Here is a 19,066-nt window from a genome sequence, read left to right on the forward strand (position 1 = left end):
ATTTTTATATTTTGTTTCTTTTTTATTTTTAATTTGATACTACTTTAGTTTGGGTAAGAAATTATAAAATTTATTGTGTATATATTTTTAAAAAAATATTTTTTTTTAATTTATATATGCACACAAAAATATCTAACTCAATTGGTTAAATAATGTGTTAATTATTATAAATATTTTGATACTTAAATTTGATTCTTATTTATCAAATTTAAAATATAAATATTAATTAATGTTTAAAATATTAAAAGAAAAATAATAATTGAAATACGTAAAATTATATTATTTATAATATTTTTTATGTTTTTCTAAGATCTTAATATTAAATATTTTATTATTTTAGTTCTTTAATCAATTTCCTAACAATAGCTAGTAAAATAATATGTATAGATAGTAAATTTAGTATTCATATGCTTTAAACATTCGTATTTAAATTATTCTTTCACACTTTATTTAAAGAAAGAGTTTAGCTAATATTTGCATGGATGGACCATGAGTTTTATTAGACGCAATAGTTCAGGAATTTTGTTATTTTTGTTTTATGATAAAAAATAATTTGAATTTTTTATTTAAAAAATTATTTCTTTTATTGTTTTTCTCCCTTAATTATCTTCTATTTTTTTTTAAAAAAAATCATATCCTTTCTCACTATTGTTACCTCTATCATTATTGTTATATTTTTCACTTTTGTCACTGTTTTTTTAATTAAAAGATGCTAGGTTTGAGATGGATCCCTACTTAGGTCACGTAATTTTCTAGTGGAGATTGTTGAATAAGATATCATTTAGGTTGAGTTTGATTGAGGGAAAAGAAATTGAGGGTGAAAAACTAGGTAAGCGAGAAAAGAAAAAAAAAAGAAATAGGTAGGAAATAATGTGAAAATTAGAGTTATTTGATTGAAAAAAAAGAATAAAATTAAAGAAAAATATTTAAATTAAAGTTGATACATAATAAAAGAAAAAGAATACAAACAAAGTTACTATTTTATCCTTAATTATAATTTTTTTTATTTGTGGGATTCACGGGTGTTTCCCCGTAGCCAAAAAGAAGAAGAAAAAAAAAAAAAACAAATGAGATGTTGGTTGGAATGGGTTTCACGGTGGTTCCTTCCGCTTCCGCCGGAATCACCACCTTCCGTCGATGTCAACCTCTCATATTTGGCCTTCATTGGTCCCTTCCCCGTCGATCTGAATCCTGTTCTCTATCCGCCGTTGTCGCTTGCGATGGCAATCTCTGCCGTGCCCAAAATCACTCCCTGCGTTTGTGTTCAAGCCAAGTCCTACATCGGAGCCGATGGTGATGGAGGCGCATCTCACTCTTCCGGCAACACCTTGGACAAGAGTTGTAAAAGGAGGAGTTTTTTTGGCAACTATATTAATAGTGATTTTTTCTCTTCAAATCCGTTTATTTAAAAAATTTCATTGCTATTTCATGTGCCCCGAACCTCATCTCTCTTCTGCGGTATTTGACAACTCCAAACACACACAAGTAGTGTATAAAACCTTTTATTGACAATATAATATGCGACTAATAAACCATCATGACATTTAATTTTCTAAATGTAACATGGTTTTAAGTAGAATGAGATATTTTTAAACTATGAATTATTCAACTAGTAACTCAGACAAAGGAATGAATGACAGACAATCTTAGGAGTTCAAAAGTGTTGCAATGCACTTAGAATCTAAGGTACATCTCAATCCCATTGAGGCATTGAGTAATGAAGTTTGTGTTTGGATCAAATTCATTGGATTGAGCCTTTGTGGGACATACTCAATTCTTTTTTTCATCAATTTTGTGTTTTATGTTGAATAAAAAAATTAATGGCTCGTTAATTTTAGTGATAGTTTTGAAGAAGAAGAAGAAGAAAAACTTATACGCACCTATCATTTAAAAACCAGCAAGGAATCCAAATTGTCAAATTGTCATGCAAGAAGCAAAATGATCAAATTATTGTGAAACTTTGCAAGCATTTCGTTCCCAGCAACTAGGTCCTGGACCGGTGTGTGAGATGGGGGGGCACTCTGACATTTGACAGAGACAACAAAGGCATAAGGACAATAAAAAGTGAAGGACGAAAAACGGAATTTGATCGTCATACAGATTATGGAGTGAGGATTTAACAATCAGATTCCAAATATATGGTATTTCGTATGGCCTTTCTCATAGGGTCCACATCCCATAATGAAGTATTTGGTCCAACATTATTAAATCAAGTATCCCATTATTTTTAAATTTTAATAATTTAATTTTGACACGATTAATTTTAATCTATTAAACGTGATTAAAATATCTTTCTAAATTAAACTTATTAATAAATTTATATTACAACTTGCATTAAGCTAATAGAAGGAAAAAACAATGGCCCATAACAGTACGCAAGCTTCCGAAATGTATTTGTTTTTCGTAATTTGTGTTTGGTTTTTGACTTTTTTGGTCTTTCTTACGAGTTGTGTCTGGTGATAAGAAGATAAGAACTTCACAATTACACGCAAGATGTTTGAAGCTCACTTCGCCATAACATGCTAAGATGCTATCGATCGAAATCATTATCTGGACTTGGATTCATCGTTTATTTTCTTTTGGGTTGTAACTACTTTATCTGGATTCCAAAGATTCGCTTCTGTTGTCTTTCTGCAGCACAAAAGTATGGGAGTGAAGCTTCCTCATCTCTTGCACCTTGTTTTAGCCTTTTCATTGTTACTATATCACACATTCGTGTATTTTAAATTAATAACAGTACCACTTGCATTGCGGGATCCACTTTTTTTTTTCTTCATTTTTGGAATTCTGGATCCACTTATTTTTTATGATATGCAATAAGAAATATTGGTGTGGACCGGTATTTTCAACTTTTACTGTGCTAATAAAAATACTATATAATTTATAAGTTAATTCATTGAATTTTACTTTTAATATTAGGCTATTCGCTAGTACTTTGTAATGCTACTTAGGCACAACTTGTGCTTGAGTTTTTAGTTGATTGATAAAATTTGATCTCTTAGTTTATTTTTCTTTTTAGAGTTTTACTGCTAACTATTTTAAGGACACAGGTTAAGAATATTCAGTATATTCTATTTATTTATTTTTAATTACGTACAAAAGTAAGTATTTATAATATTTTTTTAAATAAATATTTCTATTGTTGTTTTTTAATTAATCAATGATGTCACTAATTAATAGTAATATTTATTTATATTATTTAAGCAACACTTGTCATTAATTAGTAATTACTTATTGTTTCAAATTGGACTCAACCGCTCGCTCAAGGCTCAATTTGTATAATGGGTCACTTTGGTTCAAATGGAGGATCAATTTAGATCAACACTTAAAGAGTAAGATTTTTAATTTGAGATCATGAATAGTTCAAAATAAAGTCGCCTATTTTTACACTTTTTTTTTGGGTGAATTCCTATTTTTACACTAAGACAAGGGAATATTGTTCGATAATCCTTATGTCTCATATCATGAATCAATTAATATCATTACACGAAGTATGTATTTATTTTCACAATGTTACACTGGTGGAATATTTATTGACTTCAATGTTGGAATATCTTTTGTAAATATCAACTCAATGTCACTAGGAGACTTCAAATATCAGCTAGGACATCAACTTAGTCCATTTCAACTCAGTTTTCTGTAATTAGTTAATATTGCTATATTTTTGTGGGGAGTTGATACACTGGTGGGGAGATTTATAAGAGGCTATATATGTGTTTTGTAGTGGGAGTTGTCAAATTATATGATAGAGGAGTGGATGGATTGTAGATGTTCTGGGAGGTTATATAGCTTATTTATACACAATATGCTTTGGTATAAATAAATTTTAACATCGGGGTTTCTTCTCTTTTGTATTGCTATTCTCTCTGTAACTGTTGATTTAGGTACCTCTGATATAATTTATTTATTCACTTTTGTTTTGCCGATTTAAAAAAACTTAGTCCATTTCGATTGAGACATCAATTTGATTCATTTCATTCATCCAAAAGATCAACTTAATCCATTTCAGATAAATCTTTTCAAATGCATTAACTCAATCCATCACAAACACACACAACATCCCACTCCAATTCTATCATAACATTTACCATACTATATTTAAAATACATAAATAGAGTGCATGGATGTTATTCCTTCGCGAGAGACGTTATAATAATTATCTACAGATTTTAGAAAACAAAATATGGTTGAGGTAACGACTTTTATTCTTCTTTTTTTTGTGTGTGGCTAAATTACGTATTTAGTCTATAAAATATTATGATTTTCATTCCTTTAATTGCTCATCTATAAAAAAGTTTATTATTATTCTGGTAACTATAAAGTTTATTATTGAATCTTCAAAATATCTTTTCATTTTTAGATAGTCCATTTCTAGAGATGTTTTGTTCCATTAAGTTTTTATGTGACTCTAAAAAATGAAAGAAAATATCAAATAAAAAAGTACTGATTAATTGACTGACAAAGAATTATGATATTTTGAGGTAAAAGTAACACTTAACGCACAGAATTAACAGATATTAAATTAAAAAATGAATATAGTTTAGCCTAAAGTTTTGTATCATAATTAAAATATTATTTTTATTAAAATTTAATCACAATGCATTAACAATGTAATTTTTTTTATATATATTATCTTCTCTAATAATAAATTGTTACATATGATAACATTGCTAATTTTCTAATAATTACTTTAAATTATATTTATGATTTTTATTAATTAATTGATAATATAATTTTTTTACATTGATAATATATGAAATTAAACTATTTTTTAATTTAAGGTTTAGAGCTTTCACTGTATTTTAACCCATTAAAGTTGACCTAATGATGGGGGGTTAGGATATATTGCATAAAAGTTTTAGATTCAAATATCATTATTTCTATATTTGTTAGAGTGTAAGTGTAAATGTGAAATAAAAAATTGGATAAAAATAAATAAGTTGAGCAACATATAAGTAAGAATGATATACAAATTTAACACTTATATGTTTTGAATTAAAATAAGTGTTAAATTCACTTATATAATGAGTTTGCAATTCATTGGTGAAGATCTCTCAAACTTTTGTCTCCTTTGTATTTCCTAACACTATATTATACCCCCAAAAAAACTTTTTGCAATTATTAGAAATTTGAGAGCACTCGTTTTTCACTCCAAATGATAGCAAGTTTAAGAGCAAGTAGAAAGTGTTAATCCCTCATAATGTATCAAACTAAAGTTTGAATCCTCATTGAAAAAAATATTTATATTTAATGTCTAATCACACCTTAAATAAGTTTGTTTAGGAAGATACTTATAGAAAACCAGTAAATAGAAATAAAAAGATTATATATCTCTCTTTTTATAAATTCAAATAACTATTTTAGATGAAAATATTTTAAGTTGTCATTCTTGGAGGAGAACATTTTTAGGATTTTTTCTTAATTGCCTCCTATTTCAATATATCATTTATAATATCTTTAATTTCAATTTAAATTTTAATATTTTAAAAATAAATTATCAATAATTAAAAATAATATTATATCACAGTATAAATTATTTATCATAAATCTTAAATATAATTTATATGTTCAAAATATTTATTTATTATTATATAATTTATATATTTAAAAGTATTTATTTATTATAAAATTAGTTATATAAAATATATTTATCCCATACAATGCAAGGCTAAATACTTTTTACTTTTAATTTTTTTTATCAACAAATGTTGTTTGTTAGTGTTTTTAGAAATGTTAGTTGAGACTATTCAAATCCACAACATTCCCTCCCATCGCCTGTCTTCATCTTTCCCTAACAATTGAGTCAACCTTATAGATCCAGAAGATTAAGGTAATAGTTTATGGATTATATTTTCATCTAGTAATGGATTATCATGTATGATAAATTTTATAATAGCTATTTTAAAATTTATATTTAAAATAATTTGAATTACTTTACTATATAGGTGTTCAAAACGAACCAAGCCGAGCTAAAATCAAAAACTAACCCAAAAAACCATAAATCACATAAAAACCAAAAGACATTGGTTTGGTTTTGGTTTGACAAACAAACAATGAACCAAACCAAACAACACTCATTAGTTTAATATAGGGTTCATATTAGTCATACACATATACGATAATATAACTTTAAACTTATGTAAAACGATAATACTTACTCCCCATTTAAATCTAAGACTAAAACACTTAACACCCACTCTTTCCTTTCACATGGAACCCTAAACTGAAAGTCTAAATTTGCTTTCCCTACAACCCTATCTATGTTTGCAGCAGGCGACTCTTTTCGACGATGACACTTACTATTTTTTTCTTTTAAGTTTAGCCATTAGAACTTGAAAGCAAGTATTACGTATTTATTTTACTTTTAAGTTTAATAGTTTATTAAAAATTTTAAGTTGAATGATTACTTTTAAATTTAATAATTATTATTCAAAATAAAACTTTAAGTTAACCATTTATATTGTTGGTTGTTAAACTAATTATTATTCAAATTTTATTCAATTATAACATATTTTAAATATTTTTTAATATCCATTAGTAGAATTTTCAAAACGCAAAAGACTTATTTAGTTTGATTTAATTCAATTTTCATAAATAATATAAATCAAATCACACAACACTTAATTTTTTATTTAATTCTAATTAATTTTAAATCAAAATTACACCAAACCGCCAACACCCCACTTTCCCATATACATTTTTTTAACAGAATTAAAGTCAAACATTATTAGCAGGTACAATCTCAGTTACTTGGGCCCAAACAATACTTACCCACGTGAAAGCCGGGAGAACTGAGAATATATAATTAGTTAGCTTATCCGAAACGTGATTTACCTTTTTCATACATACGAGTAACTTAAGTATATTCCAACTTCTGCTCAGCAGCACACGAGGGTGAGATGGCATGCATGTTACTAATTTCTAAAGAAACGAGTAAACATTTTAAATTAGAGTTGGTAAGATGGGTCACCGTCATGATTGATTACTAAAGTCCATACCATAGGAGTTGATTTTACTTGTTAATACACAATATAAAACAGTAACCTGCATTTTCTATTTTGGGTGCCATAATAAAGGAGTAGGGACAAAGTAGTAAAATTGCAACTTGTCAAAAGTAAGGAGTGCCAACAGCAAGAAGGATGCGCAAAAAAGAAAGAAATATAGATTAAGGTAACAATACGGGCTGCATCTAATGAATTGCTTTCTACACTTTTTTGACAATTCAGAATCAGGAATGTAAAAAGGCAATTACCAACGATACCCTATCATGATTCATGCATGTGGTGCGTGCTATATATACGTTTTTTTGGGTCTGCAAAATTAACTCATCCCTATGAATTGTTATAAAATCTTTGGACATTAGTCTTGGATTTTCATAGATAAAAAAACGGAATATGCATGTATGCATTCATAACAATCTCTTGTTTTTAGTGGGGTAAGATGGCTGACATTTGCCGAATTTGTAATCAACTAAATTTCTTTCTATTCTTATATAGCCATCCTCAACCCAGCGAGGACCCAATGAATTCCTGAGAATCCAATAATCTTGACCTTCTGTTGTTGTCACTTTGCTTAGCTTTGTGCGATGACTACTCGTCTATAGCTTGCTAAATTATTTGACCACCATATCTGAAGCCTTTATCCATCATCATTTGCAGCATGCATATATTCAAAAAGACAAAAAGAAGAAAACAAGTGAAGATGGGAAGAAGGACTTGAATCCAAACCCATAAAAAACTCAAAATATATAGTCAAGAAAATATGTACATAGGTAGGGGTGTAGGGCTATCCTATTGATAGGATGAGCCTCAATCTTTGGGTCAAATAGGTGATTTTTTGTATTATTTTTATTTTAATTTCATAAAATACTAGATGATGACACATGTATGATTTTCATGGATCCATTAGTATTACTATTTAATGTAAGGTTTACACTCTTTGGAAGTATCAATGAAAAATATGAATTTTATCTTTTTAGTTTTTATCTTAAATTATAATTTTGGTACTCTACAATTTTTAATTTTACATGAATAGTTAGAGTAAAAATAATTTTTATATTAAAATCATTTTACAAAAATATTATATAAATATTTTACATATTAATTTATGAAATTTAATTAAAAATTGGTAAAAAAAAATAAAAAATATAAATTATTCAAAATTAAAACATATAAAATTAAAAATATTTATATATTAAATATTTTTTAATTATAAATTTTGATAATTTTTTAAAAATTAGTAATTCTAAACTAATGATAAAATAATTTTAATGTAATTAACTAAACAAAAAATATTTTATTACTTTGTTTATGAATAATTTTATGTAAATAATTAGAGTAAAAATAATCTATATATTAAAATAAATTTTAAAAAAAATCATGCAAATAATTTACATATTACTTTATGAAAATTTAATTAAAACTTGATAAAATAAAATATATAAACTATTCAAAATAAAACATATAAAACGATATAAAATAAAGTTAAATAGATTTATATATTCAATATTTTTTAATTTATAAATTTTGATAATTTGAAAAATTAATTACTCTTGTCACTTAAAAAATAATATTAATATAGTTAATTAAACAAACTAAGTGCATTAATGATTTATTATTTTATTTATAAATAAAGAGTTATAAGTTGAATTTCTATTAAAATATTTTTTATTTCCACTTCATTTAACCTTTTAAAAAATAAGAAAAACAAAATCACAGGATTTAAAATTATAAAAGATGAAAATTACAATTTAATGTTTTTATCTGTAGCTTTAATGGTAGATTTTAGGAGCGGTATCTAATAATAGTCTTTTTTGGTGCCTAACACCTAGCTATATATTGGGGAAATAGACTGAAGAATGGTGCACCAAGTGTAAGTTAAGCTGCAAGTGCAAAATCATGTCCTTCCCTATAGATGTGAGAACCCTGAATTGCATTTGAGAAGTAATGTTGGATACAGTTTTTTCATTGCTTCAAATCTGCCAAGGATCCAATTTTATGCTTTTGAAAGCTTGCGCCCCTAAAATGGTGTCCGTTTCAAGCACAAATCGCCTCCATCCCTTCCAAGCAGCTATTTGAATGCCCATCATACTCATGCTTGCTTCATCAACTTCTGCCAAGGGACGATTAGTAGTTAGTTTTGAAAACATATTACAAAATTTATTTTGACTCAATTTTTATTTTTTTTTGCATTTTAATATACATGTAGATAATAATTAATTTTAATATCCTCACACTTTAAATATTCATATTTAAATTTTTCTTTTTCATTTTATTTAAACACAAACATTATATTTGAACTATAAAAAAAACTTAACAATAGGGACAAAACAATTTGCAAGTAATTTTTAAATATTCATCATTAGAATTTTAGTGACGAAAGTCATTATTACTAGTGAAATTTTTGTCTCTAATGTCACTAAATTAGAATATATAATTGATTTAACTATATTGTAATTATGAATCTTGCCTAATCTTTACAATGCAACTCGGTTCTGGATTTGTCTTAATTTGGAGATGAGGCACTCGCATTTTCATATCTTCGTATATCTCAAGAAAATTTCTTAACTCTTAATCTTTTGGGATTAATTTATGTTTTATGTAATTTATCAACATGTTTGATTGATTATTACAACACACACTTAGTAAATATGGCTTATAAATAGAATCGTTGATTATCCAATATATCTTCGTGGTGATGTAATATTTAGAGTAATTAGGAAAATTTCGTTGTGGGTCAATATCCAAACCAATTATCATTTGTTTGTATTAGATGCTTACAAAAGAATCCTCACTTGCTTTAATAATATTCCCTGGCCACTTGCATCTTAACTTTATAAGAAATAAAAGTATTCTAACTTTTTTCCGTTCCACATATCCTACAATTAATGAAAAGGGAACAATGAATTGAAAGTTTGTAAAAATTATTCAATTTAAAGAAAAAAAATATAACAAAATCAAAATTTCGTGTCTCAACACAAACATAATGGAATTACAATTTTATTTTGTTTATGCAAAAAATTGTGATTCTATTTTGTCCCCCAACAAAACAAAATCATGATTCCCTTGGATCCAAATTAGGAAGAAAAAAATGCACCTTGCTCCACGAATGAATGCAAACGAAGATCACGTTGTTGAATGAGGTGTGATACAAAATTTAGAAGGGAGAAGGGAGGTGAGGGACGAAGGGAAAGGCAGGGGTGTGCAGAGAAATAAGGGAGGGTAAAATGGTTTCTTAACATTTTTTAAAGCCAAGGGTGAGAATAGCAACCCTTCTCTTTAAGCCTAGCGCCTGATTTTGAGAAGGAAAGGAGGCTCATTTATTCCAAAGGTGAAATAAAGCGAGTGTTATTTATTTATTTGGACCTTTTTAAAAATATTTTATCCTATTAATTAATTTAATGTTAATTTTAAGCTCTCTTTTCTCCTGTATCATATATTACGTAGAAATAAAAGATTAAATCAAACTAAGTTTTCAAATAAAGTATTCTTTTTTTAAAATTTTAAAACCAAATCACAAAAATCTCGAAAAGAAAACAAAAGAAGGTTGGATTAGATCATACTAATAAAGAATTTTTATTATTTTATTTTTCTACTTTTTTAAAATCATTTTTTTTATTTTTTCATTTTTGTGTATTATTTTTAATTATCAACATAAAATTGGATGTTGGCCGTCGTTAAATGTTGAAGTGGTTAAAAGAAATATGTCTTAACACATTATCTCATATAATTTTATTTTTAGTTCCTCTAAATGTATCTTATTTACATTTTAGTTATTGTAAATGTATCTCATTTTTATTCCGGTGCTTGACTCTTTAGCTTTAACTCTTCCCTTCCCTTTTTCATTTTTTGATACGTTAAATCCTATCAAAACTTTGGGTTGACAACCATCAATCACCACCATTTATCCCAACACCAAGACTTCTCCATCATACTTCAAAAGTTTAATTATTAATTTTCATATTATTTTAAAAAATTTAATTTAATCTCTAGATTTTTAATAGATTCAATTTGATCATCAATTTTTTTTAAAATGCACCAATCTATAACTTCTTTAATTCTCTCTATGCACATAGGAAGAAAGAAAATCATTTCTAAATACAAAAAAAATCTGATCATTTTTTTTAATTCTTATTTCCTTTGTTTTGTATTTATACAAATAGATTGTTGTATTTACCATTTCATACATTTTAGTGTCAAATTCCAAATTTTCAGATAAATTAATGTCTCGTGATTCTTTTTAATGAATAATTATATTTTATGATTATTTAAGAAAAGTCACATAAGAATCACATTTATTTATACTTATATTTTTATATGAACAGACAAATAATTTCATGAAAACATAATCTTTTCTTAGTTTTACATTTTCTAATTAATAAAAAAGATAATTTTTAAAGAGATATAAAAGATTAACTGAAACAAAAAGATAAAAAAAGCCAAAATAATAATATAAAAAAGATTTAAACGAATAAAGTATATATTGATTTTTTACTTTGGCAATTCATGTTCTTAGTATTGACTACTGTTTTAATAAATATTGCTTAAAAAAGTATATATTAATTTTATCCTGATAATTAATTTTCAAGCTGTTAATTAGAAAATTAGAATAAAAAGAAATTACAGGAAACTGGATCTAATATTCCATTCACGGAATCACTTTTTTAATAGAAGTGAAGTCCTCAACGCTCAATTATACCAGCAAGGCAATCATGAAAGCCTGAAGATTTTCTGAAACGAGAAATCTAAAAAGGTAAAAGAAAAAGAAAGGAAAAACGATTTGACAAAATCGCAGTGATTGTACAGTACAATATTCAAAACTTAGCAACATGGGAAAGCTTCATTAGTTTGCTTTATATTTTAGAAATCAAAGATTCCATGGAGAGTCCATCATTGACCTCCCGTAACGAATCGTACCGTGTTTTACAATGTTACGTCTCTGCAATTCGTATATGTTTATGTATTAACTTAATAACTTATATTTTAAAGAATAATATAATTTATTGAAAATGAGTTTAATAAGTAGTATATAATGTCACTGTAATTAATTAATTATTTATTAAACGTTTGAAATTCCTTTACTTTACTGAAATTAATTATTTTTTTACGTTGAATTAATTATGTTCTTTCTGCTTGTAATTCAAAAAAATCTTAGACATTTTTTTTTGGTTACAAACTAAACTTTAGGTCTAATTCGAATAATGGGTTACCTCGGCCCAAGTGTGTCTCAACACAAATAGTAGGTTAAGATGAAAGTCAGCAACCATATACAAAATTCTTTTTTGAAGACGTATACAAGATTCTTAAAATATATATGAACATACTTGGATCCAGAATAAAGTTATTTTATTGTTTTTTTTTACAAAAAGTTATTTTATTGACACGTCAAGATAAAGTAATATAGTTCAATTTATTTCAAACTCTTATAAATACGATCAATAATAATATATAGTAGTAAATATTTATTACGCATTATTATTTTGGTGGTATAATTATTATCAACTTCAACATGGTAGTACCTTTCATAAATAACCACTCATTTTTCATGGTGTCTTGATCGAACTAGAGAGTTTTACGTTATAAAAAAAAATCTTATCTTAGACTTTATTTCATATGTAAAGATACTTCAATTAACTTTAATTAAAATTCGGTCAAAGTTAATAATCTATCTACAATGCATGATTATTAATATTTATTGGCTTAGATAACAATGTGGTCCTTATAAAATATTCTATTTTGTTCCAATCCTTAAAAGATTTTTTTAGTCCTAGTAAAATTAAAAACATTTGGTTTTAGTGCCTCCGGTAAGTAACAACATAAATAAATGACGTAATAATAATACTGATAACCTACTGATTTGTTACACCATCAAGGAGCCATTAAGGAGACTGACATGTAGTCACATGTAATTTTTTTTAAAATTGTGTTTTCAAATCCTTTCAATGGTTAAGAACAATTGATGAAGGATTAAAATAGATTATGACAAAAAATTATATGTAACTATTATGTCAGACTTATTAATAATATGACAAATTAATAAATTAATAATGTGTTATGCTTAAGTTATCTGTTAATATTGTTAGTTAATGACATAGATTAGACTAGAAATTTTAAATTTTACGGGATTAAAACTAACAAAAAAATATATTTTATAGAGACTAAATTGTTATTTAAGTCATATTTATTTATTATTATTTTAATTTTGACAATATCATTACATAATAATGGAAATATTGTCACGTTAACTCTAGGGCTTCATTCTCACTATTTCACAGCTCAACTTCTAGATCATAACTTCCTGCTTTTTGATACAGTTCCCCAGTAAGATTACTGTAATATTGTAGAGGCACATGGATGAGAGTCATAAGGCAGGTTTTTGTTTTTTGTTTGTTTCGTTTTGATTTGCTTTCTTTTCCTTTTTTTTATTGTTCACTATTATGTTCTACTTTTTGATCTATGGTTTCTAGTGTCAACTTTTGAGTTGAGTCTTAATTTATCATTGTTTTGTTGGAATCTGCATACCTTTCAAGTTAAAGCTGGTTTGCATCCCATAATGTCTAGGAAAACCCATATATATATATATATATATATATATATATATATATATATATATATATATTGAAACCCATGACAAGGCATCTTCTCATATCATATCAGACCCCACTTCAAATAAAGTGCAAACCTGAGTAATTTCTTAATTCCTGCCTATATATCTGCTCTAAAATTTCTTATTTTATAATTTATTAAAACGAAGGATTTTGTTATCTATCACTCACTCAGCTATATATATATATATATATATATATATATATATATATATATATATATATATATATATATATGTTTGAATATTTCTGTTTTTTGGTTGACTTTTATTTTGGTTGAAGCAACGAATTGAATTTGCTTTAGATAGTGTACGTGGAAAATAATATAACTTTGACTATTGCCATAGGAGAATAAAATCTCCGCAAAAGTTAATTCGAAAAATATTCACAATAGAACGACACTGAGTATTAATTGGCAATGGAACAAAGGCATGCAGTCGCAAAAAGAAAATATATATTCTACTTTGTTACGTTTTTCTCTTTAGAAAGGCATGCAGTCTCAAAAAGAAAAAATATATATTCTACTTCGTTACGTTTTTTTCTTTAGTTTTCCAAAACAAGTGGTCAATTAGGTTTAGTCCAAAGTACTCCAAAGTCCAAACAATCAATTGGTATCTTAAAAGACGTGGATAAGTTTGTATTTATGCCAAACAACAGTTGGGGATCACATCATTTGACAAGTAACGAGATTCCTCCATTCAATAAACTAAAAGGGAAAAAAAAGCAGAGATTCTGAAAAAAATTCATAGGGAAGGAAAGATGTCTTTGAATCATGCTATTTTTCCTGTATCATGTAGTCATATCCGCATCCTATATTATTAAGTATCAAGAAAATATTGGACGTGGAAGGTAAAGGAAAGAGAAAGCACTTGATCCCTTTATTCTATGGCACCGCACAAGCATTCAAAATGTTTTAATATGATACTACTACAAGTTTACAGTTACTTTTGGCTTTCATTGCAGGGTCTACAAGTCAAAGTGAGAACTATTTAATGATATAACTGTTGCTAGGAAAAACCAAGAATAACTCATTTTCATGATTGAAATTCACATTTTGTATATGATTTTAAAATCAATTTATAACCGAATATTCAGCCCATTTATTTATATAAATTTATTTATTAAAATAAACACTTATTTTAATAAAATAATTATTTTTTATTTTTTACTATATTTTTCTAAATTACTTTTACTTTAAAAAAACAATTTTTTTTACTTATTTTTAAAAAAATCCTATATTTTTTTTTACAAAAAAAATTATTTTAAAGATATCCATTATTTACCCTATAACTTATTTTGATATGTGAAATCCACATGTGAATAAATTTTTATATAACTTGATAAATTAGTTTTGAGCGTTGAAATTAATTATTATTTTTGCGATTTTACTAACACCAGTCCTTATTACGTATTTAAAAGTGATAAGTTTTTATATAAGTAAAAATATTTATTACGATTCTAATTAAATTTTATCACTTGTGTAAAAAAAAAAAACCACTTCTAAGTACTTAAAATCAAATAAACCTGATATTAACATTTTTTATGAGTTTAATAAGCTGTTAGTGTATGAACTTAACGAGCGTAGTTCATTTGATTGAATTTGTGGAGAAAAGTTTAACAATTTTATTTTCACATAATATATTTTGGGGGTGCAATTAAGTCTTAGACAAAAAATTAATCTTATATCTAATAAAAAAGACCAAAATTTGGAGATACATCGGGGAGCCAAATACTTGGAAGAAAAAAAGAACAAAAAGAGGTGTATGATAGTTTAGGGTTTACAATTGTAATTTTATGAAATATCAGCATAATTTATTCACATAATTAGTATGTATAAGGGAAAATAGGAAACTATTTGGGAGAAACTAAAAAAAGCAATGGTTGAAAAGTTGAAGAATCCCATGTGAGTTGAGAGGGAGGGTATATATGTGAGGTTGGGGGGCCCACTCCCCCTCCCCAATCCATTCTTGATTTCTTGTTGTGCATTAAAAGAAGTTAAAGGGTCAACTCTCTCTATGTGCCTCTCTGTCCCCAACTGACCAATCCATTTTCATCAAAATATCCAACGGCTATTCACAACCTTTTGACCTTCCCACCACATTTGTCTTCTCTTCAACCCGTTAAACGGGACCCACCTCAACATAACAAAATTTCCTTCGCAGTTAGGTTTGACCCTTCACTTCCCATGACTCCAACCCCTTTGACTAAAATAACCCCCCCTCAACACCCATTTCATTTCACATCCAAAGAAAGAAAAAAAAGATTTTTTTTCATTCAACCCATGATTGGTATATAACTAGAAAGGCTCATTCCGAAAGAAAAAATCTCTAACTTGGTTTCTCTTATTTTTTTTTGTTAATGTTATTATTATGGCTGTGAGCGATGGCAATACGATTGCGGTGAAGGAAGCAGCTTCTGCGGGGATTCACAACGTAGAGAAACTCGTGAACATGATTTTGAATCAACACAACGAGGGTGGTTCTGAATTGGAGGCAGTTGCTGACGTGGCGGTGAACCGCTTCAGAGAGGTTATTTCGCTGCTTGAGAAACCAATTACCAGAACCACCGGTCACGCTCGTTTCCGAAGGGCCCCTACAACAGTGCCACCTGTCCCTGTTGTTCAGTTGCAGCAAATGGTGGATGATGATTCCAAACACAAACTGCAGAACAAAACAGAACAAAAACAAAAACAAAGTACCTCTGCTTTTAAGGTTTATTGTCCCCCTCCTTCTCCTCCTCTGCCTCAAAATCAAAATCACCACCACCAACAACAACCTTTCATTCTTCCTCTGCATAAGAATGAAGCAAATGGTTCTACTACCAACTCCCATTTTTCTACGTTATCCGGGGACACTGAGAGTTTGCAACGGTCATGTCTCTCTTCGGGGTTTCAAATTTCTCACGTGTCAATGCAAGGGGGTTCCTTTAAGCGTAAACCTCCACTTTCTACAAATTCTGTGAAGAGGAAGTGCAATTCAACGGGTTTTCCTGATACCAAGTGTGGATCGTCCTCTGTGCAGTGCCATTGCTCCAAGAAAAGGTATCATGGATGTAGTATATTTTTTTCTTTTAATTTAGTATTCCCTTTCCAAACTAAGTGTCACAGTTGAAAAAGAATATATTTTAAAATAAGTGTTATATTTAATTTTTTAATATAATATTAATTGTTTCTCTTAAACTAATCAATACTAAGTGTCACTTTAGTTTTGAGAGGAAAGGATTATTTGGATTTTTGGTCTTGGTGTTGTTGTGGCTATTTTGTTACGTTACATGAGGGGTGTGATGTTATAAGCTAGGTTTTAATAATATGGTGTAGGAAATTGAGGTTGAAGAATGTGATTAGAGTGCCGGCAATTAGTTCCAAGACTGCTGATATTCCACCCGATGAGTATTCGTGGAGAAAATATGGACAGAAACCAATAAAAGGTTCACCACACCCAAGGTATGTTGATGTGTTGTTGCATCATTCATTCATTTCTTAGTAAGAGAAAACTTAGATGCAAGATGTGGGTAACAAAGGCAAGTGTTTTTTTATGTTATTCTTAATTTTTTGGTGTTAAATTTTCACGTAATCATATAATTGAGTAAAAAACTTGTGTTTATCTCTTCTTGATAATTAAATAAGTATGATCATATTAAAAATTTCTGTATCATCAACGGATGAATAATTAGTATGAGATCGTTTCAATTTAACTAAAGGTGATAGAGTCTGCGCTTGCGGTTTAGATAACAAAAAATATATTAAAATTATGTATTTAAAAGAGAGATACAGACCCAAGAGAATTAGTTCTCAACTACTTTAATCTATGGGGCTGTTTAATTTTGTGCTTACAAGTTAGAATAGCTATATATTGTTGGAATTTACAATTCTATGGTGATATTTTCTGAAATGTGAAAATGTTGTGATGTGCATTGGCAGAGGTTATTACAAGTGCACCAGCGTGAGAGGCTGCCCAGCACGCAAACACGTGGAGCGTGCTGTGGACGATTCCAACATGCTCGTTGTCACCTACGAAGGAGAACATAATCACTCGCAAATCGCTTCTGAGGTGGCAAATGTTATCCTTGAATCATCTTAGTCAACCTTAAGACTAGTGCATGCCAATGCTTTACTTCATTTATATGATTTCTTAATTCTATTGGTCTTTGTCTTTTTTTCTTTCTTTCTTGAAGTATTTATTTTAAAATTCATTGAAATATTAAATTAATTAGATACAAGAGTATTGGTTGGTCTTTGTAAGACTTATTATTATATAGAAAATGTAAAGAAATTAAACAGCATAGAAGTGTTGAGTTCCGATGAAGTTTGTTGTTGCATGGAGATTTTAGTTTTTATGGATATTATTATTGTTTTACATTCATATAGATAACGGTTAACGTGTCTTGTCTTAAGTGTGAATCTACTATTCTATTCTACTATCTAATGTACACCAGAATTTAATTCAATAGTCTTCTTTATTTACAGCGGTCTAAGATGGGTTTAGAGTCTTTTTAGAGAAACTTGCTAATTGCACCCCTTTTGATAACTACACTCAAATCTTTCTTTTTAAATTTTAAATGCCCATTATATCATTTCTTTCATTTTTCTCACACATTCTCTCTTTAGCACGTAGACAACGGTATTATCTGTGCGTATACATGGGTATAGTAGTAGTTTAATTGATAATGGGGACATAAAAAAAAGGGGTAGGTGTATAGTCAATGCCACAAGGGCAGCAGAAAATTGTTGCAATGCTTTGATTTGATATGTGGATTTCGTTGAATTTAAGTTTGAAAGTTGATGAGAAAACCTCATAGTCATTGGTGAAGCACTGCGCGTGATTCTGTTTTTTTGCATATTTACGTTTGAACGAGAGTGAATGGATTGAGAATTTTTTACAACCTAACGAAAGGTTTGTTGACTTTTGAGAGTCCTGACTCGACCTAAATTGGCACCAAATGACATAGTCAGAATTAGAATTGTAGGAGTTGAAAACTTGTTTCTCAATTCTAATGTCTGGTCGTTTTAGGCTTTTTCATTGTGAGATTTTACATTAGGAAAATACGAATTTGTGTGATACAAGCAGTGTATATAAAGACAACGGGCTTGATTTATGTCAAAGTTCCTTTTTTAAAAAAAACTTAACATGGATTAATAAATAATGGCTTTGGCATAACATCTCACTTCTTAGGGTGTGTTTGAAAACCCGTTTGTATCAACTCAAATAGAAATTTTTATTTTCAAAAGACAAAAATGAGAAATAAGAATTATAACTTCTCCGTTGATTGATCGTTTGAGACATCTCAACTGTTGGTGTAGTTTTAAAAATTCAATAAATAAAAAGAAAAAATATTTAAAGTATATTTAAAATTTTAAAATATTCATCAAATATCTTGCCCGAATATGTATTTGATACAGGCACTGTGAAATATTTGAATTTTGTCAATGTTTTGATTATTGAATTTCGTATTGTTCCTGTTCGT

General features: G+C 27.9%; 1 protein-coding gene across 1 annotated transcript; it reads left to right on the forward strand.

The window, feature by feature from the left end:
- The first annotated feature begins 15,784 nt into the window (after window positions 1-15,784).
- LOC100786245 (probable WRKY transcription factor 7) lies at window positions 15,785-17,903 on the forward strand. The gene is made up of 3 exons (XM_041011507.1): window positions 15,785-16,643; window positions 16,920-17,045; window positions 17,523-17,903. The coding sequence occupies exons 1-3, from the start codon at window positions 15,973-15,975 to the stop codon at window positions 17,680-17,682; spliced, it is 957 nt and encodes a 318-aa protein (XP_040867441.1). The 5' UTR covers window positions 15,785-15,972; the 3' UTR covers window positions 17,683-17,903.
- The last annotated feature ends 1,163 nt before the right edge of the window (window positions 17,904-19,066 follow it).

The sequence above is a fragment of the Glycine max genome, chromosome 17, assembly GCF_000004515.6.
Source record: "Glycine max cultivar Williams 82 chromosome 17, Glycine_max_v4.0, whole genome shotgun sequence".
NCBI lineage: Eukaryota > Viridiplantae > Streptophyta > Magnoliopsida > Fabales > Fabaceae > Glycine > Glycine max.